General features: G+C 46.4%; 1 protein-coding gene across 2 annotated transcripts in view; it reads left to right on the top strand.

Annotated features, from left to right (window-relative positions):
- Window positions 1–23,650, top strand: part of MTHFD1 (methylenetetrahydrofolate dehydrogenase, cyclohydrolase and formyltetrahydrofolate synthetase 1) — an 81,134-nt gene that overhangs the window by 4,503 nt on the left and 52,981 nt on the right. For both annotated transcript variants that reach the window (XR_014509848.1, XM_083435084.1), the window contains exons 2-8: window positions 8,395–8,479; window positions 9,474–9,533; window positions 10,665–10,718; window positions 11,437–11,573; window positions 12,676–12,776; window positions 14,520–14,656; window positions 15,895–16,006. Coding sequence is in view for 1 of the 2 variants with exons in the window: in XM_083435084.1 (XP_083291210.1) it covers window positions 8,395–8,479; window positions 9,474–9,533; window positions 10,665–10,718; window positions 11,437–11,573; window positions 12,676–12,776; window positions 14,520–14,656; window positions 15,895–16,006 (686 nt within the window). In the remaining variant the exon portion in view is untranslated. The remainder of the gene's footprint in view (window positions 1–8,394; window positions 8,480–9,473; window positions 9,534–10,664; window positions 10,719–11,436; window positions 11,574–12,675; window positions 12,777–14,519; window positions 14,657–15,894; window positions 16,007–23,650) is intronic.

Below are 23,650 nucleotides of genomic sequence, written 5' to 3'. Positions count from 1 at the left end.
TATTTGAAGCAACTTAATATTTATTTATTTATTACTGTTCCCCATTTTACAGATGGGGAAATTCTGTTTACAGCTGCTCAATCCAGATTATTCTTTGAAATGACCTACAACTTGAGAACAGCTTTGAATCTGTGTTTTCTGTTGAAGCAGGGCTCTAGGCTGCTGTGGGCGCTCTGCAGTTGGGGAGACAGTTCATACAACACTTCACTTTACACTAGAAGACAAAAGGGACCTTTTTGTTTGGCGGTGGTAGTAGTTTACTTATCAAAAGGCCACATTGCACATTGCATTTTTCCTGCATAGCAATCAGATCACTATAGAGCAACCTTTAGCAAACTGGTACCCTCCAGATATGGGGCGCGGGTGGCACTGTGGGTTAAACCACAGAGCCTAGGACTTGCCGATCAGAAGGTCAGCGGTTCGAATCCCCGTGACGGGGTGAGCTCCCATTGCTCGGTCCCTGCTCCTGCCAACCTAGCAGTGCGAAAGCACATCAAAGTGCAAGTAGATCAATAGGTACCACTCCAGCGGGAAGGTAAACGGCATTTCCGTGTGCTGCTCTGGTTCGCCAGAAGCGGCTTAGTCATGCTGGCCACATGACCTGGAAGCTGTATGCCGGCTCCCTTGGCCAATAAAGCGAGATGAGTGCCGCAACCCCAGAGTCGGTCACGACTGGACCTAATGGTCAGGGGTCCCCTTTACCTATACCCTCCAGATAGTGTTAGAAACTCGGTTATATAATAACCTAGGTGCCAAATGGCTCCTCAAACCAAGGTTACGGTTGCTAAAATGGAATGTCTAATTAGCATTTTGGCATAGGTCTTTTATTTTCCTGACTGTGATTGATTCTAAGTTAAACATCTGCCTAGTTCAGATGACAACTTTGAGCTAGATTAAGAACTTTGAGAACTAAAAAATAGAAAAGTCGCTTGATCCAGGGACAGCCCACATATATATTGGCCTATTTCAACCTCTTTTTCTTAACGGTGACACAGAGTGTTCATGACGTCAGAATATTCTTCACAACTGTGAGCAGGGCAGTGGGCTGGGGGTAAGTGAAGACAAGCGACGACAATTAACTACAACGTTGTTTACCACTCTTGTTCAGGCTGCGCAGGAAAAGCGTTTTGGTTCCTGAAATCCATTCTGATTGTGCAGATAAAATATAACGGATAGAATTCTTCAGGATGTGTTACTAGTGTGTGAACACAGTCCAAGGATCTCTAGGCTTGCACCTCCAGATTTTGGAGGTATCAGGCGCTGTCCTAGCACCCCAGCATCTGCACTTGGTCACAAGTGGCCAGTAGCTAGGTGCAAAATGTGAATTTCGGAAACTGCCTCCAGATGTTCTGGACTACAACTCCTGGTTGGGACTGATGGGAATTGCAGTCCCAAATATTTGGAGAACACCAAGTTGATGAAGTCTGTAGAAGCATGAAACCAAGAAGTAAATGTTGCAGCAAATGCCATTGCTACATTGATTGTGCCACAATAAATCTGTATGTCTCTTTCAGTTGCCACAAAGTTATTTAATATATAGATATACAGTGGCACCTCGGGTTACATACGCTTCAGGTTGCAGACTCCGCTAACCCAGAAATAGTACCTCGGGTTAAGAACTTTGCTTCAGGATGAGAAGATAATTACACAGCGGCAGCAGGAGGCCCCATTAGCTAAAGTGGTGTCTCCTCAGGTTAAGAACAGTTTCAGGTTAAGAGCGGACCTCCGGAACAAATCAAGTACGTAACCAGAGGTACCACTGTACATTGCTGTAGGGATGCAGGTGGCACTGTGGGTTAAACCACCACTTGGGCTTGCCGATCGAAAGGTCGGCAGTTCGAATCCCCGCGATGTGGGGAGCTTCCGTTGCTCTGTCCCAGCTCCTGCCAACCTAGCTGTTCGAAAGCACACCAGTGCAAGTAGATAAATAGGTACCACTCTGGCGGGAAGGTAAACGGCATTTCCGTGTGCTGCTCTGGTTTCGCCAGAAGCAGCTTAGTCATGCTGGCCACATGACCCAGAAAAACTGCGGAAGCGGACAAACGCCGGCTCCCTTGGCCTGTAAAGCGAGATGAGCGCCGCAACCCCAGAGTCCTTCACAAATGGACTTGATTGTCAGGGGTCCACTGACCTTTATACATTGCTGTATCTGCACGTTATCTTGCCGAGATGTGGGACAGACCAAACAAAGTACTTTACTCCCACAGTTTTTTGTTTCCTATCACATTTACGCCCTTCCTTTTCTCTGGGTGGTGTCCATTGTGGCCCCTCTCCATTTTACCCTCACAACAACCCTGTGAGGTAGGTTAGGCTGAGAGGCTGTGACAGAACCATGGGTGAGCATCGTGTACTGAGGGCCACCAACTTGGATATCTTTAAAAGAGAATCAAACACAATGGCTATGTTTCTGTACAAAAACGAACCTTCATATTTGTAGCTCCACCCACTTTTGCCCCTGTCCCCACCCACCTCAGAAGGTCGGACCTCAGAAGGTCACTAAGTCATAAATGCGGCCCTCACAAGAACCAAAGTTTCTCACACATGTATTAGGGCAAAATATGAAGAACAATAGGCTTTATTTATTTGGGACACGGTAGGGGCACCTGTAATCTCTTGTACTGGGACTTCAGCCCTCGCCTCCTGCCCCTAGCATGGCAGCTGAGGGAGATATTTGAGTGGGTTTTGGTGAAATATTAACTAGCTGACATTTAGAACAGATTGTCCTTTATGGCTCATCACAGAATCTGCCAACTCTAAAAATTGTGAAACAAAAGTTAGCAGGGGAGGTGCTAACCGCTGACAGATTCACATGTTATATTTTTGCCGATTCATAGAACTGTACAGTTGGAAGGAGTCCCCGGGGGTTATTCTTCTAATTTATTTATGGAATTTATATAGCGCCCTATACCTGCGGGGCCTCAGGGCAGTTTGCAGAATAAAATCAAGATCTAAAACCACAAAATACATAATAAAAACAACCCAGTAGCTCCCCCCCCCCTAAAAAAACAACCACATTTTAAAAGGGCATGTGATGTAAATCAGATCAACCAAAGGCCTGGGTTAAAAAAATGTTTTTGCCTGGCGCCTAAAGGTGTATAATGAAGGTGCCCAGTGAATGTCCTTTGGGAGAGTCCAACACTGCCATCCAGGAATCTCAACTAGATCATCCATAGCAGATGGCCCTCCAACCTCTGCTTAAAAACCCCCAAGGAAGGAGAGTCCACAACCTCCCAAGGGAGGTTTTGCAGGCAAAGGACAAAGTATAATCTTAAGAGACAACTCCAGATCTGAACGGGCCCTGGGGAAAGTCTCTGCTGATGCAGAAGGGCTCTAGCTCTTTTGTGGAACATCTACCTTGCATGCAGGGACGCGGGTGGCGCTGTGGGTTAAACCACAGAGCCTAGGACTTGCTGATCAGAAGGTCAACGGTTCAAATCCCCGCGACGGGGTGAGCTCCCGTTGCTCGGTCCCTGCTCCTGCCAACCTAGCAGTTCGAAAGCACGTCAAAGTGCAAGTAGATAAGTAGGTACCACTCTGGCGGGAAGGTAAATGGCGTTTCCGTGCGCTGCTCTGGTTCGCCAGAAGCAGGTTAGTCAGGCTGGCCACATGACCCGGAAGCTGTACGCCGGCTCCCTCGGCCAATAAAGAGAGATGAGCATCGCAACCCCAGAGTCGTTCACAGCTGGACTTAATTGTCAGGGGTCCCTTTACCTTTACCTTGCATGCAGAAGTGCTCAGGTTCAATACCTGGTATCTCCAGGTATAGCTGGGAGAAAACCCTGTCTGAAATCCCAAGGAGCTGCTGCCAGCCAGTGTAGACACTACTGCGCTAGCTGGACCAATGGTCTCACTTGATATAATGATAATATAATAAATTTTTATTTATACCCCACTCTCTCCGGCCAGAGCCGGGCTCAGGGCTGCTAACACCAGTAAAATTACGATAAAAACATAAAGGGTGGGGGACACCAATTTTAAAATACAGGTTAAAATGCAATTTAAAATGCAGCCTCATTTTAATAGTAGCCCATGTATCAAAACCATAAGGGGAGGGAAATATAAGGGTCAGACTGAGTCCAAACCAAAGGCCAGGCGGAACAGCTCTGTCTTGCAGGCACTGCTGAAAGATGTCAAGTCCCGCAGGGCCCTTAGTCTCTTGTGACAGAGCGTTCCACCAAGTCGGGGCCAGTACTGAAAAGGCCCTGGCTCTAGCCCTAGTTGAGAGAGCATCCTTTGTCAGTGGTCCATGGTGGTGGCAATCTTTTAGGTGGTGCTGGCAGCTGGTTCTAGCCACCCTTTTAATTTCCTGCAATGCCTCAGATCGGGATTATTATGGGATATTTAAATGGTGGCAAGATCCACCCATCTGCTGCTTTTTAGAGTGCTGGACTACCAAAGAAATTGGGGGGGGGGGATTGGGTGTGAATCTGCGGTGGTTCTCCTAATCTGCCCAGCGATGCCAAATGTTGGTGCCAGATCTGCGTAGCACACTGGTTTCCTCCAGGTGGAAGTAATAATTTACTTAGGTGTGAGTATTAACTTCTTTGCAGCCAGAACCAGATTTTTATCTAAAAGAAGAAGAAAAAGAAAGCAAGTATCAAACACATGCCTAGAATCTAGCCCCACCCCCCACCCCTAGAAATTGCTGGTGGACTTACGATCCATTCTCATAATTCTGGGTTCTTCAGATTTTCCCTTGTGCATTTTTACAAGTGCATTGCCAAAACCTACATAATGAATAAATGAGTTATGTCAGCCTTTGCCGACCTGCTGCTCTCCAGATGTCAAAACTACCGTATTTTTCGCCCTATAGGGCGCACTTTTTCCCCTCCAAAAATGAAGGGGAAATCTGGGTGCGTCCTATGGGGCGAATGCAGGCTTTCGCTGAAGCTTGGAGAGCGAGAGGGGTCGGTGCGCACCGACCCCTCTCGCTCTCCAGGCTTCAGGAAGACATCCGCAGCCTAGGCAGCCCTGCGGGAGTTCCCGCAGGGCTGTCTAGGCTGCGGATAGCAGCCTGCCGCCCGGCGCGAGGGTCGCCCTGAAGCAGCGTGCCCCTCGCACCGGGCAGACATCCGCAGCATGGGGAGCCCTGCAGGAGTTCCCCGCAGGGCTCCCCACACTGCGGAAAGCAGCACGCTGCCCGGCGCGAGAGGTGCCCTGAAGCAGAGCGCCCCTCGCGCCGGGCAGACATCCGCAGCGTGGGGAGCCCTGCAGGAGTTCCCCGCAGGGCTCTCCACACTGCGGATAGCAGCCTGCCGCCCGGTGGACAGGGCGCGCTGAAGCAGAGCGCCCCTCACGCCGGGCAGACATCGGCCAGCCCCACAAGCTCGGGGGACAGCAGGGAGGCGCAGCGCCACCATCCCGCTGTTCCTCGACCTGGTTTGGTTTCCCCGACCTGGTTTTGGGGGGGAAATAAAGGGGGGGAAATTCCTTTATTTCCCCCCCCCCCCACAAAAAAACCTACGTGCGTCCTATGGGACGGAGCGTCCTATGGGATGAAAAATACGGTAGTTCCCAACATCTGGAGGCTGCCAGGATGGGCAAAGTAAGAAGCAGAAAGCTATGAAATCAAAGCAAAACACTTTTAAACAGAGGTCAGTAGTTGAAGATCTGCATACCTTGTCAAATATTATGAATATCTACAGGCTAAAAATGGGACTTACTGCTTGCTCTTTAATTAAAACCTTTTTTTATTTACAAAAGCAGTTTCTGTTACCTGCAGCTGCACCCAGTGCTCAGTAGATGGCATTGCAATGCGAGTATTCTTATTTCTGCAAACCGGCGTGGTGCAGTGCGCCTCAAGAGTGACTGTAATAGCAACTGGCGGATCCATTTGATTTTGTTTTCACTGGCTTGTTATTTTTAAATCTTATTATTTTTCAGTGCACAATGAATGTGCCTGACTTAATCTTTTTAGCTTGTGCCTGAACAGCAGTTGGAGACCAGCTATATCATGAACAAGAAACAGATACTTATCCATGAGATCCTACATATAGTACAGATGAGAATGAACTGTGGTTTCTTTGTGTTGGCGTAGCTTATTGTGTTTGCTTTTCTGTTCCTAAATCGGGTGGCGTGAGAGCCAGCAGGGTGTATTTTGAGAGCCAGCGTGGTATTTCGGTTAGGGTGTCTGACTAGGAACCTGGGAGAGACCAGAGTTCGAGTCTCCTACTTGGCCATGAACATAGCTGTCAACTTACAGATTTGAAAATAAGGGACCAGCAGCCAAAATAAGGGACCTGCAGCCTCACCTGTTCCAGGCACTCCAGTCTTCCTGTCCTCCTGCAGTCTGGTCAAACTCATGCTGGTAGCTTCGAGAACACTGTCCAACCAACTTTGTAACCAGAGGTTCAACTGAAAATCACATGCACCACAAGGCCTATGCAGCCTCAACTTAAGATGGCTCCCCGGCCTGGCTTTGCACTGCAAAGTTTGCAGCAGCACGTGCAACAAAATGGCGTCCAGCATTCAAAAACCTCCTCAGCTTGCATTAACTAGCCACACACAAGGCATGCAAGCTCCACCCCCCAGTCGTTCTTAGGCTTCTTATTGGGTGAGCAACACAGCCAAGCAACACAGTTGGAGCCTCCCTCCTCCCTGGCCGGCAGGGAGGGAGGGAGGGAGAGGAGCTGCTTCCTTTGAAATTTAAGGGACATCATTTAAGGGACATCTATCAATAAGGGACAGCAGCGGGACATGGCTCTGGAATAAGGGACTGTCCCTTCAAATAAGGGACACTTGGCAGCTATGGCCATGAAGCTCACGGGATGGCCTTGGGCCCGTCACTGCCCCTCCGCCAGACCTACCTCACAGGGTTGCTGTAGGAATTACACGAGGGGGAGAACCATGTGCTCCACCCTGAGCTCCTTGGAGAAAAAGGCGGGATGCAATCAATAATAATAATAATAATAATAATTTATTATTTATACCCCGTCCATCTGGCTGAGTTACCCCAGCCACTCTGGGCGGCTTCCAATCAAATGTTAAAAACAATACAGCATTAAATATTAAAAACTTCCCTAAACAGGGCTGCCTTCAGATGTCTTTTAAAAAGAAGATAGCTGCTTATTTGCTTCACATCTGAAGGGAGGGCGTTCCACAGGGCGGGCACCACTACCGAGAAGGCCCTCTGTCTGGCTCCCTGTAACCTGACTTCTCGCAATGAGGGAACCGCCAGAAGGCCCTCGGAACTGGATCTCAGTGTCTGGGCAGAACGATGGGGGTGGAGACGCTCCTTCAGGTATACAGGACCGAGGCCGCTTAGGGCTTTAAAGGTCAGCACCAACACTTTGAATTGTGCTCAGAAATGTACTGGGAGCCAATGCAGAGTAACAAATGACGTGTTTACACAGATGTCTCCTGTGAAAATGCATAGATTTCCTTGCTGCCTCTTGAAAACTGCTTTACAGTGGTACCTCGGGTTAAGAACTTAATTGGTTCTGGAGGTCCGTTCTTAACCTGAAACTGTTCTTAACCTGAGGTACCACTTTAGCTAATGGGGCCTCCCGCTGCCGCTGCCATGCGATTTCTGTTCTCATCCTGAAGCAAAGTTCTTAACCCGAGGTACTATTTCTGGGTTAACGGAGTCTGTAACCTGAAGCGTCTGTAACCCAAGGTACCACTGACTCTGGGATTGTACCTTGGTGTTTTGGAATCCGTAGCTCAGTGACAGAGCATCTGCTTTGCATGCAGAAGGTTGCGGGTTCAGTCCCCAGCGTCTCCCCAGAGAGCTGCTGCCAGACTGTATGGACCGTACAGTGGTACCTCAGGTTACATATGCTTCAGGTTACAGACTCCGCTAACCCAGAAATATTACTTCAGGTTAAGAACAGAAATCGTGCGGCAGCGGCACAGCAACAGCAGGAGGCCCCATTAGCTAAAGTCGTACCTCAGGTTAAGAACGGACCTCCAGAAAGAATTAATTTCTTAACCCGAGGTACCGCTATACTGAGCTAGGTGGACCAAAGGTCTGATTCGGTATAAGGCATCTCCCTGGGTTCTTACACTTTTGCTTTGTCACAATTTCTCTTTCCACCTTCATGCATTATGCCAGTGTTCCCCAACCTAGTGCCTCCCAGGACTACATCTCCCATCACCCTGACCATTGGCCAGGCTGGCTGGGGCTGATGGGAGTTGTAGTCCACAACATGGAGGGTGCCACGTAGGGGAGGTTACCTCTATGGGCAGAGGTAGCAAAGTAATAGTCAGGGGTTCCCCATTTCCCACTTCCACGATGAATAACGTGGGAACATAGGTTCCAAGATTAAGTCTTCCAGAAAGTTCCGAGTTGAACCCTGGCACATCTGTTTGGAACTCTCCTTCTCCTAGTTTTTCCTGCTGCTGGATTTGTGACCGGTGCCTTTCTTTTCTCCCTCCGATCTCTTCCTTTTCTAGGCAAGTGAGGCAGAGGCTCAAGAGCCAAGTGGCAGAAATGAAGGAGAGAGTCCCGGGCTTCAGACCAGGCCTTGCCATTCTACAGGTTAGTGGCTAGATCTACAATTTTGAGATTTGTTTTCATCTAAAGCAGATGCTCACGGGGTCAGACGTTACAGCATCCTTCACCCACTTTGATGTCCTCCAGATATTTTGGACAGAATTTCACGCAAAACAGTTTTTCTGTAATATATATATACAGTGGTACCTCGGAAGACGAAAAACTCGCAAGACGAAAGAGTTTTCCGTTTTCTGAGTTGCTTCGCAAGACGAATTTCCCTATGGGCTTGCTTTGCAAGACGGAACGTCTTGCGCCTTTTTTTTTTAAGCCGCCAATGCATTCCTATGGGAAACCGTCAATACGCAGTGGTGCTTCGCAAGACGAAAAAGCTCGCAGAACGAATTAATTTCGTCTTGCGAGGCACCACTGTGTATGTGTGTGTGTGTATGTGTATGTATATATATATATATATATATATATATATATATATATATATATGAAACTTTGGCATTGGCCTGTCTGGAACAGTGTAGTCCGTGGCCACTTTGTGTCTTGAAATACCGCTTATTATCTGTGAAGCAGTCTTTGGGAGGAGGAAATTAAAATTTACAGGGGATGAGGAAAGGCTTAACCCTTTCACCCATTTGCTACTGCTCATTCCCCCAGTTGGAATTTCATTGACCGAAGCGGAACATAAGGAAGCAGACGGTTCTTGCGTAATATGGGATTTGGTATGGAGGCCTAATGTTGGAGGGCAGGGTTGCCCCAAACTGGGAGGTCTGCTAATTATGTGTGAGGTTCCCACCTCCATACCATTACACGCATTTAAAGGAGGGTCCTATTATCCTCCGGGCGAGCTTGGGGGGGGGGCAAGGAGACACCCTGTCGGTGGTTGCACAAGTGGGGGGGGGGGGTGAGAAACATTTCTTTCATTGACTTCCTTGAGCTAAGTTATCTTAGGAACCGAACCAAAAATAAGTGAAACCAATAAATTGCCTTCTGTTTGTGATTTTTTTTTCTTCTCTTCCTCCTTCTAAAGGTTGGTGATCGGGATGATTCAAATCTCTACATTAGCATGAAACTCAAGGCTGCTGCTGAGGTAAAATTACCCACGCACCCAAATAGCGTAGGGTTCTCTGGAGTGTTTCATTCCCCCTTTTCACTTTAGTTTTGATAATAATAATAATAATAATAATAATAATAATAATAATAATAATTTATTTATTATTTATACCCCGCCCATCTGGCTGAGTTTCCCCAGCCACTCTGGGCGGCTCCCAATCAAGTGTTAAAAACAGTACAGCGTTAAATATTAAAAACTTCCCTGAGCAGGGCTGCCTTCAGATGTCTTTTAAAGATAGGGTAGCTGTTTATTTCCTTCACATTTGAGAAAGGCTGTGAGGCACAGTGGGTATAGCCTGGTGGACCACGTCAGAGCCCAGGAAACAGTGACTCAGGGAGAGCACCTGGGTGTTGCTTCAGCACCATGTGTAGCCGTGGTCGTTCTGCACTCCTCTCGCCATTCCTGGCTGTGGCAGCGGCGCATGGAAAGGATGCAACGTTCTAGGAGGAACGTTGTGATGGGCAAACAGGATGGCCAATCTGCATGTGGGGAATGAGTTTGAAACATCGGACGCTGCCATGTGCTGGGCCAGACCATTGCTCCTCCATCCAGCTTAGTATTATCCTCACAGACTGACAGCAATGGCGGACGCTCTTGTCACTGAGCTACATCCCTTCCCAGAACATTATGGTCTGCCACCGATCTGTGGTCGTTGCCCTGGTGCCCAGCTGCTCCAAATAAGCGCCTCCACGGAAAGTCACAGTGAGAAAGAAAGAAAGACAAAATGTTCTGAATATTATTTCTGTTTATATCCCAAGACCAGGGAGAAGAGGGCAAGGTGGAGACATGCTGTTGCCGCCGCACGCTGCCTTGTTGATGGTGGACAGCTAAACCACCTTCACATCGCAGCGTGAGAAGACGGCGCATGTCTCCTGGTTGCCTTGGCAACGTGTTTTCCTGCCCAGTGGGCAAACACTTTCTCTCTCAGGAAAAGTTGCCCAGAGCAAGGTCCCTTTCTGTACATGAAAGGAGCCAAAGGTTTCGGCTCAGTTCTGCCATCTATTTCCTGAGCCTTCCAGAATGAGAAAATTACTTGGCTGCTGTTCATCTAATCACATCACAATTCGTAGAGTCTAATGATTTCTATTTTGTTCTCTTATTTTCCAGATCGGGATCAATGCCAACCACATCAAGCTGCCAAGCACTGCAACAGAAGCTGAGGTAAACCCGTTCTGCTTTACGCATCTCTCTGTGGTTTCACAGGGAGATCCTGTTGCATTTGCCGGATCACGGTTTCTTCTGAAAATGCCTCATCGATTCCTAAATCTGCTTCCTGAGATCTTTCTCAGTTGGAGGTCCCTGGGATTGAACCTGTGACCTTACTGTCACCTGCTATTGTGCTATGAAGCTGCATGTTGGGAGGTTCAGAAGAGAGAACGATTCTATGAGATACAAAATTAAAAGTGTTGGAATGAACCACCTTGTTGTCTAGATAGCTAATTTCCTCCTTCCATACAGAGGAGTTATTTATAAACTTCCTCAGGGATGGAAGTGAGAGCGACCCTCAGACATCTGTGGATAATTCAAATATTTTAACGGACATAAGTGTGTTCATCCTCCTGTGACCCCTCCCAAAACGCCCCCCAACTATACACATGTACCACATGTAGGGAAAAAAACAGAGAGAAGGTTCAAAACAGTTCACTGAGGACTAGCATGATGGGTTAGCATGTTCAGTAGGCACAGAATGCTGGCAGATGTGAGGAGCAGTGGGGGATAGAAGGAAGGGAGATAGAATGGCAGACTGGAACCCTGAACAGGAGAATGCTATGCTGCAACATTTTGTTGCAGAACCTCACCTGTTTCTTTCTAATTCTCACTCTCTCTCCTCCCCCCCCCCCCCCGCGCCCCGGTCCTGTTCCTGCTTTTAAACGAACAGGTCTTGAGATGTATTCACAATCTGAACGACGACCCTGCTGTTCATGGGTTTATAGTACAATTGCCTTTGGATACCAACAAGCCCATCAACACGGAGAAAGTCACCAATTCTGTGGCACCTGAAAAGGATGTGGACGGGTAAGTTTGTGGAAGGGTCAAAGGTCTGCAGTAGAGCAGGTTCAATCCCTTGCAATTTCCAGGTAGAGATAGGAATGCCCTCTGTCTGGAATCCCAGAGAGCTGCCTGAAGATGAGACGGAAGTGAGAAGGTTTACTTTCTTCTTTGGCGATCCCTCGTAGCCGAGTAAGATACCAACACAGTTTTAAAAGTGAGTCTGTAAGTGGCTGTGGAGGCAAATTCTGGATCTACACGTCTTTCCACAGTGGGGACATAGGTTTCCAGGAGGGAATTGATCACAGTGAGGGTTTGCCAAGCGTGCCTTCCTCTTAGCACATTTCTCCCTTGTGTCCTGAGTTCGAGCGTCTTCAAAGCCCATGACACCTTTGGGAAAGGCTGTTCTCCAATTGGAGCACCCGCAGGCAAGTGTTTCCCAGTTCTCGGTGTTTATACTGCAGTGGTACCTCGGGTTACAGACGCTTCAGGTTACAGACTCCACTAACCCAGAAATAGTACCTCGGGTTAAGAACTTAGCTTCAGGGCGAGAACAGAAATTGTGAGGCGGTGGCAGTGGGAGGCCCCATTAGCTAAAGTGGTACCTCAGGTTAAGAACAGTTTCAGATTAAGAACGGACCTCCGGAACGAAGTAAGTTCTTAACCCGAGCTACCACTACCTTTTTTTTTTTTTAGATTTGCCTTGAGAGAGTCTTTGAACCTCTTTTGTTGACCACCAGCATTACACTTTCCATTTTTATGTTTGGAATAGAGTAGTTGCTTTGGAAGACGTTAAACAGGTATCTGCACAACATGACCAGTCCAACGAAGTTGGTGTTGAAGAATTAGTGCTTTGACACTGGTGATCTTTGCTACTGAAGTGAGAAGGTTTCAGCCTTTATCATCACATGCATACCGTATATGGCAAAGGGATTTCAGTCCAGAACCAGATGCTTGTATCTTCTGGAACAGAGAACATTTGCATCTACCCCCCCCCCCAATTCATTTATTTCCAGAGGAGGTTGCACTTCAGTTTGCCCCAGACTTAGAACGAGGGAATAGAACTCCAGCCAGCTTTTTCCTTCCTCAGAGACCACTGACCACTGCTGCTTTATTTTTGCCTTTTCAGCTTGAGCAGTATTAATGCAGGGAAGCTCTCGCGTGGCGACCTCGGAGACTGTTTCATTCCCTGTACGCCGAAAGGATGCATGGAGCTCATCAGGCAGACAGGTGAGCAAGGAAGAGCCACATGGCCTCTTGCCTTGGTAAAGATGCTACTGTGAAAGAGGTCCAGGAAGAATTAAGGTCCTGGTGTGTTTTGCTGTGCTAGGGACAAAATATTAAGAAAAAAGGGCTAAAATGTACAAGACAAGAACTAATGAGTGCTGGAAATCATCAGGAGAGGAAAGGTATCTTCTACCACATGTGGTGGACTTGCAAAGATGTAAAGGCTTTCTGGGAAATGGTATATAATTAGTTAAAGAAAATGTTTAAAAAGACTTTTGTTAAAAAACCAGAAGCCTTTTTACTGGTTATAGTGGGTGAAGAGATTCTGAGGGAAGATGTAGGCAACAACTGCGGCAAGAATTATTTTAGCCCCAAAATGGAAATAACAAGAAGTACCAGCGAAAGAAAAGTGGCAGATGAAGATGGACTTTGCAGAACCGGCGAAGCTGATAGGAAAAATCCAAAACCAGCACAATCATGTATTCCAAAGGGATTGGAGTAAATTTATACGATATCTGAAAGATTATTGTAAGCAATTACCGTCACTAGCAGGGCTGTTTGAAGACTTGTAATGAGAGATTTTCCGTCTTTCTATATTTATGTAAATTTTGAGCCGTTCTATAATGAGCGTAATTAGAATTGGAAAACGTATAAATTGCAATGATATAAAGGTTGATTTTGAAAGCCATGAGGCGGGAGTGAAGGAAGTCAATAGGCTCTACAGAGCCAGGGTGGTATTGTGGATAATGATGATGTGAATGTATAATATTAAATGGAAAATAAACAAAAATTATATATATAAAAAAGATTAGTAGAAAGATGCCACTGTGCCTGTGGGGAAGCGAAGTGGCTCAGCGGTGTAGCTTCTGCTTTTTTCATGCAGTGGAATCCCACAAGCCCTAGAGGCTGAAATATGTCATTACCATGCCCAAGGATTAAGACCTTCTGGGAAATGATATATAACGAAATGAAAAAGGTATTTAAATATACCTTTTTGAAGAAACCAGAGGCCTTTCTCCTGGGCACGGTCGGCCAACTGGTGCCAAGGAAGGATAGAATCTTTTTATGTATGCCACAACAGCAGCAAGAATACTCATTGCAAAGTATTGGAATACACAAGAGCTCTGGAAGAATGGCAGATGAAGCTGATGGACTATATGGAAATGGCGGAAATGACTGGCAGAATCCAAGACCAGAGGGAGAAGAGTCGATGGAGGAAGATTGGAAAAAATTTAAAGTATATTTACAGAAATATTGCAAAATTAATGAATGTTAGAAGAATATTGGAATGAAGCTATATGGTTTTAGCAGAAGTGTTATTAAGAACTATATGAATATTATTTCTTAATGCGTTAAAGTGGAAAATTTAAAGTTAAATTGTGTTAGGATAAATTATAGAACAAAAATTGAGGAAGAGGGAAAGGATTTGTTGAACCAGCTAATTTGAAGTAGAATACAAAAAAGGGAGGTGCGAGGAAGTCGAGGAAACAAGCAAATGAAAGATATAGATATGAAACTTGGATGTGTGTTTAAATGTTTTTGTCTTTTTTTGTTGTATTGTTGTATTGTATTGTATCTTTTTTATTTTCGATGTATTGTCTGTTGAATTTGTGTATTGTTTTTTTCTACCTTTTTTCTTTCTGTAACTATAAAACATCTAATAAATATTATTTAAAAAAAAATGAAATACGTCATTACCACGGCACGGAATTCAGGCAGAACTAAATCGTGAGTTCTGTGTTTCAGGTGTTCAGGTGGCTGGGAAAAGAGCCGTGGTGATTGGTCGCAGCAAGATAGTTGGTGCTCCAATGCACGACCTCCTGCTCTGGAACCACGCGACTGTGACGACATGCCACTCCAAGACTGCGTCCCTGGCTGAGGAGGTAAGGCTGGGAGGCCGGCGGGGTATAAATAATAAATTATTATTATTATTATTAATATGGTGCTTGGAAGTGCAAAGTTGCCTGTGTTGATTGCAGTAGTCATTGTATCACCACCCTGTTCATTGTTTCCTTGTAGAAGTCAGCAGAGAGGATGCAAGGGACAAAGATAGGATTAGTTGGCTCTGCCCATCGTTGGCTCTGGCTCCACCTACTGTTGGCCTCCTGCATTACACCCTACTTCTTCTTCCTCTTCCTGTTCTTGTTGTTCTTCTAAATTTATTTATAGCTCACTCTCCCCCCTGATGGGAACAGCTAAAATGGGGGGGGGATAGTAAACAATATTCACACACACACGTGTATGTATACACAAATACACCCCCCCACACACACACATACATAAAAATATGTAACAACTATACAGATAATTACAATAAAAATAGTGCAGCGCCAGTCTGACTTCTCAAGTGGAGGGGAGTTCCAGAGTCGGGGAGCAGCCACCGAGAAGGCCCTCTCCTACGTCCCCATCAAGCATGGGGTCAAGAGGGGGAAGGGCCTTGCAGTCCTAATGGACTCCAGCCACCACTGGGTTCTTCTCCTCTCTTCTCCCTGCCTTTAAATATTTATTTTAAAATAGAGTATTTGCTTTAAAGGGGTGGGGTAGGAGAGAGACTGAGCAAGAGGGAAGGGTAGTGAAGCATGCCTTGTGAACTCTGGGTTAGAATAGAATCATAGAATCATAGAGTTGGAAGAGACCACAAGGGCCATCGAGTCCAACCCCCTGCCAAGCAGGAAACACCATCAGAGCACTCCTGACATATGGTTGTCAAGCCTCTGCTTAAAGACCTCCAAAGAAGGAGACTCCACCACACTCCTTGGCAGCAAATTCCACTTTCGAACAGCTCTTACTGTCAGGAAGTTCTTCCTAATGTTTAGGTGGAATCTTATTTCTTGAGTTTGGATCCATTGCTCCGTGTCCGCTTCTCTGGAGCAGCAGAAAACAACCTTTCTCCCTCCTCTATGTGACATCCTTTTATATATTTGAACATGGCTATCATATCACCCCTTAACCTCCTCTTCTCCAGGCTAAACATGCCCAGCTCCCTTAGCCGTTCCTCATAAGGCATCGTTTCCAGGCCTTTGGCCATTTTGGTTGCCCACCTCTGGACACGTTCCAGTTTGTCAGTGTCCTTCTTGAACTGTGGTGCCCAGAACTGGGTTGATGCAAGCTCTGTTTGCAGGTCAGCAAAGCGGATATCCTGGTGGTTGCTGCTGGCAAGGCAGAGATGGTGAAAGGAGATTGGATCAAACCTGGCGCGGTCGTGATTGACTGTGGAATCAACCACATACCAGGTAATTTTTTTGAAAAAGCGTTGCAGTGTTCGAAATATGAGCAAGCTAGGGCTGAACTGATATTACCCTTTCTGGTACCTTTCCCAGGAAAATCAGAGGCTCACTATGTCAGGTTCCTATTGGAAGACCGGACAAACGCTAGAACATTAGCAGTAGCAAAGTTTTTAATCGGTGATTGTAAGAACCAATGATCCCTATCTTTAAGTCTGAACAAAATGCTTGTTTAACCTGGAGATAGGCTGTCTGAATTGTGCATTGCTTTGTAACGATTTGTTGGGTCTCTGGACCGTAATAAAGATTGATTGACAGTATAAAAACCTTCCATATTGATACTCATAAAACTGCGCTACAGGAAAAATCAGCAAGAGCGCTCTCCCCTCCTGTGGTTTCCAGCAACTGGTGTCATAGAGTTGGAAGGGGCCCTGAGGATCATCCAGTCCAACCCCGTGCAGTGCAGGAATATGCATCTGTCCCTTACAGGGATCGAACCTGCAACCTTGCCATTATCCGCACCGCACTCTTACCAATTGAGCTATCCGCTACGGCCTCAAACTGTGGAGACAGCACACAGTAGCTGTTGAGAGCCTTCTCCTCTGTGGAATTTTTCTAATCCTCCTTTAAAGAAATGCAATTTGGTGGTTATCGCTGCCTCTTACAGGAGCAAATTCCATATTTTTAAGTGCTATCATGATAGCCTCTTACCCACCTTTTCTCTTAAAAGTTCTGAATGTTGTGACCTTCCCTCACAGCCCCTTGATTCGAAACAAAATTTAAAAAATCCTTCCAGTAGCACCTTAGAGACCAACTAAGTTTGTTATTGGTATGAGCTTTCATGTGCAGACACACTGAAACAGAAGTCACCAGACCCTTATATATAATGAGAGGGTGGGGAGGGGTATTACTCAGAAGGGTGGTGGGAATGGGTGATTGACTGATAGGTGTGGTAAACCTGATGACTGCAATTGGTCTTACAGGAAAAAGCAAGGGGTGAGATGGCTAAAAATAGCTTTATCATGTATAATGAGATAATGTCTAATGTCTCTATTCAGACCAGGTTTCTCCATGGTTTTAAGTTTGGTAGTAAGTTGCAATTCAGCAACTTCTGTTTCCAGTCTATTTCTGAAATTATTTTGTAATAAGACAGCTACTTTGAGATGTTGTACAGAATGTCCTGGGAGATTGAAGTGTTCTCCTACTGGTTTCTCTGTCTTGGGGTTCCTGATATCAGATTAATGTCGCATTTATCCTTTGGCATAGGGTTTGGCCTGTTTGTCCAGTATAGAGAGCTGAAGGGCACTGAAAGCTCATACCAATAACAAACATCTCTAAGGTGCTACTGGAAGGAATTTTTTTATTTTGTTTCAACCACAGCAGACCAACATGGCTACCTACCTGTAACTGTCCCCTTGATTGTTTTGGTTGCCCTTTCCTGGACGTTTTTCCAACTCTGCAATACCCTTTCTGAGGTGAGGCAGCCAGAACTGCACATGCTATTCCAAAGGCAGCTGTGTAATGGCATCAGGAGTTTTATTTTCCTTTCCTAATGCTCCCTAGCATGGATTTCACCAGTTTTCACAGCTCAGAAAGCTGAGAAGAAGTGACTGCTAAGTCTAGGAAGTCTTCAAGGTCAGCGCAGCTTGGGGGGGCAAGAGACTTCCTCTGTTGGGGAGGAAGGGGAAGGGAGCTGGGCAGGATCCTGGCAACCAGAAATTGGGAGATGGCATCCAAAGCCCAAAATCTTGCACCCTCCCATAACAAAGCAGTTTCCATACTCCATTGGGTTGACAAGCGACTTCAGCAGGCTGTGATTGTCACCATGTTAAATAAAATTATGGAGTCATAGGAGTGCTTTTTTAATGAAAAAAAACCCCACTTTCCATTAGATAATTGCAATAAATCACTTATAAAAACAGGCTTCATGGAAGCGCAGTTAAGTGGGAGGATAGCAACAGCCTGACAGGTGTGACTAATCCTCTTATTTAAGAACCTGAGAGTTAGATTCTTAAGCGCAAGGTGCGGGCGGGGGAGCGAAATGCAGCAAAGAAGTGCTTCTAAAGAAGCAAGCTATGCCAGCCAGACTCTGGTTCATTAACTGAGTTCTTAGAGCTGTCAACGAAGAGCAGGCAGGGCAGAAAAATCTTGGTCTCTGGGTCCAAGCAGGGATAAGTGAGAGGTGTATGTCCTCCGTTTTGCATCACTTTGCAGGCCAGGTATCTAGAGAAAGGGCTGCTCCCTTGCAAACTGGTCAGTGTACCTTCCAAACAAGGTGGGAGGAGATTTTCCAGCGTGGTCTCCCCATGAGCAACCTTCTTGTGCATGTGGGCGAGGGTGGAGGAAAAACTGGGATGGAGCAATGGATTTGGCTCTCACTTGGAGCATTCTCTCCGTGCAAAATCCAGGGGTGCACATGCTCCTTTCTCCATCCCACCCCACCCCCCCCCCCACTACCAAGGCAAACCGTCGCAGTCCAGGGACCTATCCCAGCGACACAAAGGCACTTGAGTGAAAGGTGGGTACAGGGGGCTGTGCGGGGAAGTTCAGAAGCTGCTTTTCCGCCAGGTCAGACCACTGGCGTCTCTCGCTCAATGACTGTGACCCTTCAGGGTCTCATGTAGGGAGATGCTCTGGGGCCCAAGTTTTATGAATTAACAGAGGAACCAGTGTTTCTCAAACTTGGGTCACCAGCTGTTGTTGGACTACAGTTCCCAGCATCCCTGAAAAAGAAGAAGAAGAAGAGTTTGGATTTGACATCCCGCTTTATCACTATCCTAAAGGTAAAGGGACCCCTGACCATTAGATCCAGTCGCGGACGACTCTGGGGTTGCAGCACTCATCTCACTTTATTGGCCGAGGGAGCCGGCGTACAGCTTCTGGGTCATGTGGCCAGCATGACAAAGCCGCTTCTGGCGAACCAGAGCAGCACACGGAAATGCCATTTACCTTCCCGCCGGAGCGGTACCTATTTATCTACTTGCACTTTGAACTGATAGGTTGGCAGGAGCTGGGACCGAGCAATGGGAGCTCACCCCGTCACAGGGATTCAAACCGCCGACCTTCTGATTGGCAAGTCCTAGGCTCTGTGGTTTAACCCACAGCGCCACCCGCGTCCCTCACTACCCTAAGGAGTCTCTAAGCAGCCAACAATCTCCTTTCCCTTCCTCCCCCACAACAAACACTCTGTGAGGTGAGTGAGGCTGAGAGACTTCAGAGAAGTGTGACTAGCCCAAGGTCACCCAGCAGCTGCATGTGGAGGAGCAGGGAATCAAACCCGGTTCCCCAGATTACGAGTCTACCGCTCTTAACCACTACACCACACTGGCTCTGACTGCTGATCCTCCTAGCTAGGGATGATGGGAGTTATAGTCCAACAACACCTGGCGACCCAAGTTTGAGAAATGCTGCACAGTTCAACAGCACCTGGAGGCTGCCTGTCTCTGAGTTGACTTATTTTGTGATCCAAGCCCAGCTTGGAAAGATTTTACACACACACAGTTCAAGAGGGGTCCCACCTGGCTGTAGACCCTTCGGCGAGGGAGGCAGGTTGCTTTGTAGGGCGGGCAGGAAACTTTGCTTCTGTCTTTAACTTGCATTAGGACCCCAGCCTAAGATTCCCCTTTAGAATAGGTCTCTTTTTATAAAGTGCCTCCACTTCCACTAGAACTATTTCACACCGGGATTTGTGAAGGAGATAGCCATCTTCACATATCTCAAGGGATGTGACACACGATGTAGCAAGCTTGTTTTCTCCTGCCCTGGATGGTAGCACTCGAACCAGTGGCTTCAAGAAGGAGATTCTGACTAAACATCAGGAAGAACTTTCTGACAGTGGAAAAGACTCCCATGAGAGGTTGTGGATTCTCCTTCCTGGAGGCTTTTAAGCAGAGGTGGGATGGTGCATTGAAGGCAGTGCCGGATTTACGTATAAGCTAAACAAGCTATAGCTTAGGGCCCCACTCTCTTGGGGCCCCCAAAAAAATTAAAGGAAAAAAACCTGGATGTACGTTTCCGAAATATAAGATAAACAAAACAAAACCTACATGCAGCAACAGTGTTTTGTGTTGCGTAGGCTCCTATGATGTATTTCACTATTAATATACTTCTTAATTGTATTTCAGTTCAACAATTACTTTGATAAAATACATATTTTGTTCTGTGCAAATGGCTTTAGATGATGATGATGATGATGATTATTTATACCCTGCTCTCCCTGGCCAGAGCCAGGCTCAGGGCGGCTAACACCAGTAAAATTACAATAAAAACATAATGGGGGGTGCAATTTAAAATACAGGTTAAAATGCCATTTAAAATGCAGCCTCATTTTAAAAGTAGCCCATAGATCAAAACCATAAGGGGAGGGAAACATAAGGGTGAGACTGAGTCCAAACCAAAGGCCAGGCGGAACAGCTCTGTCTTGCAGGCCCTGCGGAATGATGTCAAGTCCCACAGGGCCCTAGTCTCTTTTGACAGAGTGTTCCACCAAGTCTGGGCCAGTACTGAAAAGGCTTTGGCCCTAGTTGAGACCAATCTAACCACCTTGCTACTTGGGACCTCCAAAGTGCTGTCATTTGTGGACCTTAAGGTCCTCCACAGGGCATACCAAGAGTCCGCGGGGCATACCAAGAGAGGCGGTCACGTAGGTATGTGGGTCCTAGGCTGCATAGGGCTTTAAAGTTCAAAACCCTGTACTCCACCGGGAGCCAGTGCAGTTGTTAAAGCACTGGATGAATGTGATCCCTATCAGGTCCATAAATTACCATATAGCGTATGGTTTTCCCAGTAGTGATGTATGGAAGTGAGAGCTGGACCATAAAGAAGGCTGATTGCCGAAGAATTGACGCTTTTGAATTATGGTGCTGGAGGAGACTCTTGAGAGTCCCATGGACTGCAAGAAGATCAAACGCATCCATTCTTAAGGAAATTAGCCCTGAGTGCTCACAGGAAGGACAGATCGTGAAGCTGAGGCTCCAATACTTTGGCCACCTCATGAGAAGAGAAGACTCCCTGGAAAAGACCCTGATGTTGGGAAAGATGGAGGGCACAGGGAGAAGGGGACAACGGAGGATGAGATGGTTGGATAGTGTTCTCAAAGCTACAAACATGAGTCTGACCAAACTGTGGGAGGCAGTGGAAGACAGAAATGCCTATCGTGCTCTGGTCCATGGGGTCACGAAGAGTCGGACACGACTAAATGACAACAACACACACACACAGCGTATATTCAACACAAAAACCAGTGAGAATTTGTTGTTGACAAAGGACAGCTGGACATTTTAAGGGCCCCATTACCTTCAGTAGCTTAGGGCCTCATGAAACCTAAATCCGGCCCTGATTGCATGGGGTTGGACTAGATGACCCTCAGGTCCCTTCTGTATATGATACTGTATAGTCAACCTTTAATAGAGGGTTGAGGAACCTCAAACCCTCTAGGCCTGGCCCCTGGGAGTCTCCCCAAGCCATGCACCTCTTGAATGCAGGGGAAGAGGTTGAGAGGAGGTAAAGTGGACAAGCGCAGACTTCTGCATGTGGGATATAATTCTCAGAGACATTGAGAGCATTTGCAGGCCTGGGAGCTGTTGGTTGGAGGCTCCGTCTCTGCCCTGGACATCAGTTTGACGGCGGCTGCTATGGAGACGCAGGCAGCTGATCTGAAAGTTCAAAAGGGGAGACAATAATTTAATGATCTTGAGAATAATTGCCCTTGTTCTTCAGGTTAATATTGAGGTAGGGATATAAAACAGCCCAATTTCAGGATCAAAGTCATATTTTTATTTAAAGGATATATTGAAATAGAATCTTAATGGATGAAATGGGCTACATGGAGCTGGTATCGAATTAGGCATGAAGCTTAAATTCTTTATTTTTGAAATGTGGGTATAATTACATAAAAGGATAATGTGCTCTAAAGATCCCTGCTGCATAAGCTGAAGTCTAGAGCAGCCGTTGCTAACCTGGCGGCTTACAGATGTTTAGGACAAAAAACTCCCATCGCAGCTAGCTGGGGCTGATGGGAATTTTAGGCTGAAACACCTGAGGGATGCCTGGCTGCCAGGGAAGGTTCTGGAAGGTGAGATGGTGTGAAAAGCGCTGACGATTCCACCGATCCCTTTCCCCAAGAAATGGCTGCCAACATGGAGTGTGACAGATGTGTTTTGTTTTTTAACCTGATTTTTTTTTTTGAAAGTTTTCAACGTACCATACACTAAAAACCAAACTAATCTAAATAAAAATAGAGAAGAAAACAAAACAAAAAAGACAGAGAGAAAATAGAGAAGGGCGGAAGAGAAAGAGAGAGAATAATAACATACAGAGCCCTCTATCGAGGTAGATCTTAACCCTTTTGCTGTTGTTTAGTCGTGTCCAACTCTTCGTGACCCCATGGACCAGAGCACGTCAGGCACTCCTGTCTTCCACTGCCTCCCGCAGTTTGGTCAGACTCATGTTCGTAGCTTCGAGAACACTGTCCAACCATCTCATCCTCTGTCGTCCCCTTCTCCTTGTATCCTCCATCTTTCCCAACATCAGGGTCTTTTCCAGGGAGTCTTCTCTTCTCATGAAGTGGCCATCCTACACAAAAGCAAGTGGACCCTCCCAGCTCTTACCTGGGGAGCTGCCCAGAGTGACTTGGGCAACCCAGTCAGATGGGTGGGGTACAAACATCATCATCATTATCATCCTCCAGAACGAATTAAATACTTAACCTGAGGTACCACTGTATTCCAGATTCCAAACTTGTTATACATTTCTCTTTAAAATTTCCCTCCATGAGTTCATAAACTCATCCCATTTACTTACTGCATTTTAGTAAACATTTCGCCTAAGACATGTTATTCTATTTCATATATTATCAATCTCCTACCGCTGCCCGTATTTCAAATCCTGCTTGCGATTTCATCTGATTATAACATTTTTTTCAGATATCCCCAAAAGGGCTTCTGTGAATACCCTGTGGTGTTGGTTCCTTATTTTTGCTGTTAGTTCCGCCAGCTCTGCATAATTCATTAGCTTTGAAATCCATTCTTCTTTGGTTGGTGTTTTCTTTCCAGATTTTCACGTGCAAGATAATTGCATTCATAAACAAGTTAATTTTTTATGCTATCTCTTGTGTTGCCTCTTAGCTCACCTTGTACATGATCTTGTATCTACCGTATTTTTTGCTCTATAGGACTCACTTTTTCCCTCCTAAAAAGTAAGGGGAAATATGTGTGCGTCTTATGGAGCGAATGCAGGCTGCGCAGCTATCCCAGAAGCCAGAACAACAAGAGGGATTGCTGCTTTCACTGCGCAGCGATCCCTCTTCCTGTTCTGGCTTCTGAGATTCAGAATATATTTTTTTTCTTGTTTTCCTCCTCCAAAAACTAGGTGCGTCTTGTGGTCTGGTGCGTCTTATAGAGCGAAAAATACGGTAAATAGTGCTACAGAAAGCCATAGAATGTCTTAGGCATTTATATGCCACTTTTCCTCCAAGGAGCTCGCAGCGGGGTACGTGGATTTCCCCATCTCCATTTTATCTTCACAACACCCCTGTGAGAGGTTGCGTCTGGCACAAAGTCACCCAGTGAGCTCCATGGCTGAGTGGAGGATTTGAATCCAGGTCTCGCAGACCCTAATCCCAACACTCTTAACTACTACTCTGCACTGGTTCTC

The sequence above is a fragment of the Podarcis tiliguerta genome (genome assembly GCF_965153285.1).
Source record: "Podarcis tiliguerta genome assembly, chromosome: 1".
Classification (NCBI taxonomy): domain Eukaryota; kingdom Metazoa; phylum Chordata; class Lepidosauria; order Squamata; family Lacertidae; genus Podarcis; species Podarcis tiliguerta.
The sequence above is the reverse complement of the archived record's forward strand: the minus strand, read 5'-3'. Positions and strand labels throughout refer to the sequence as shown.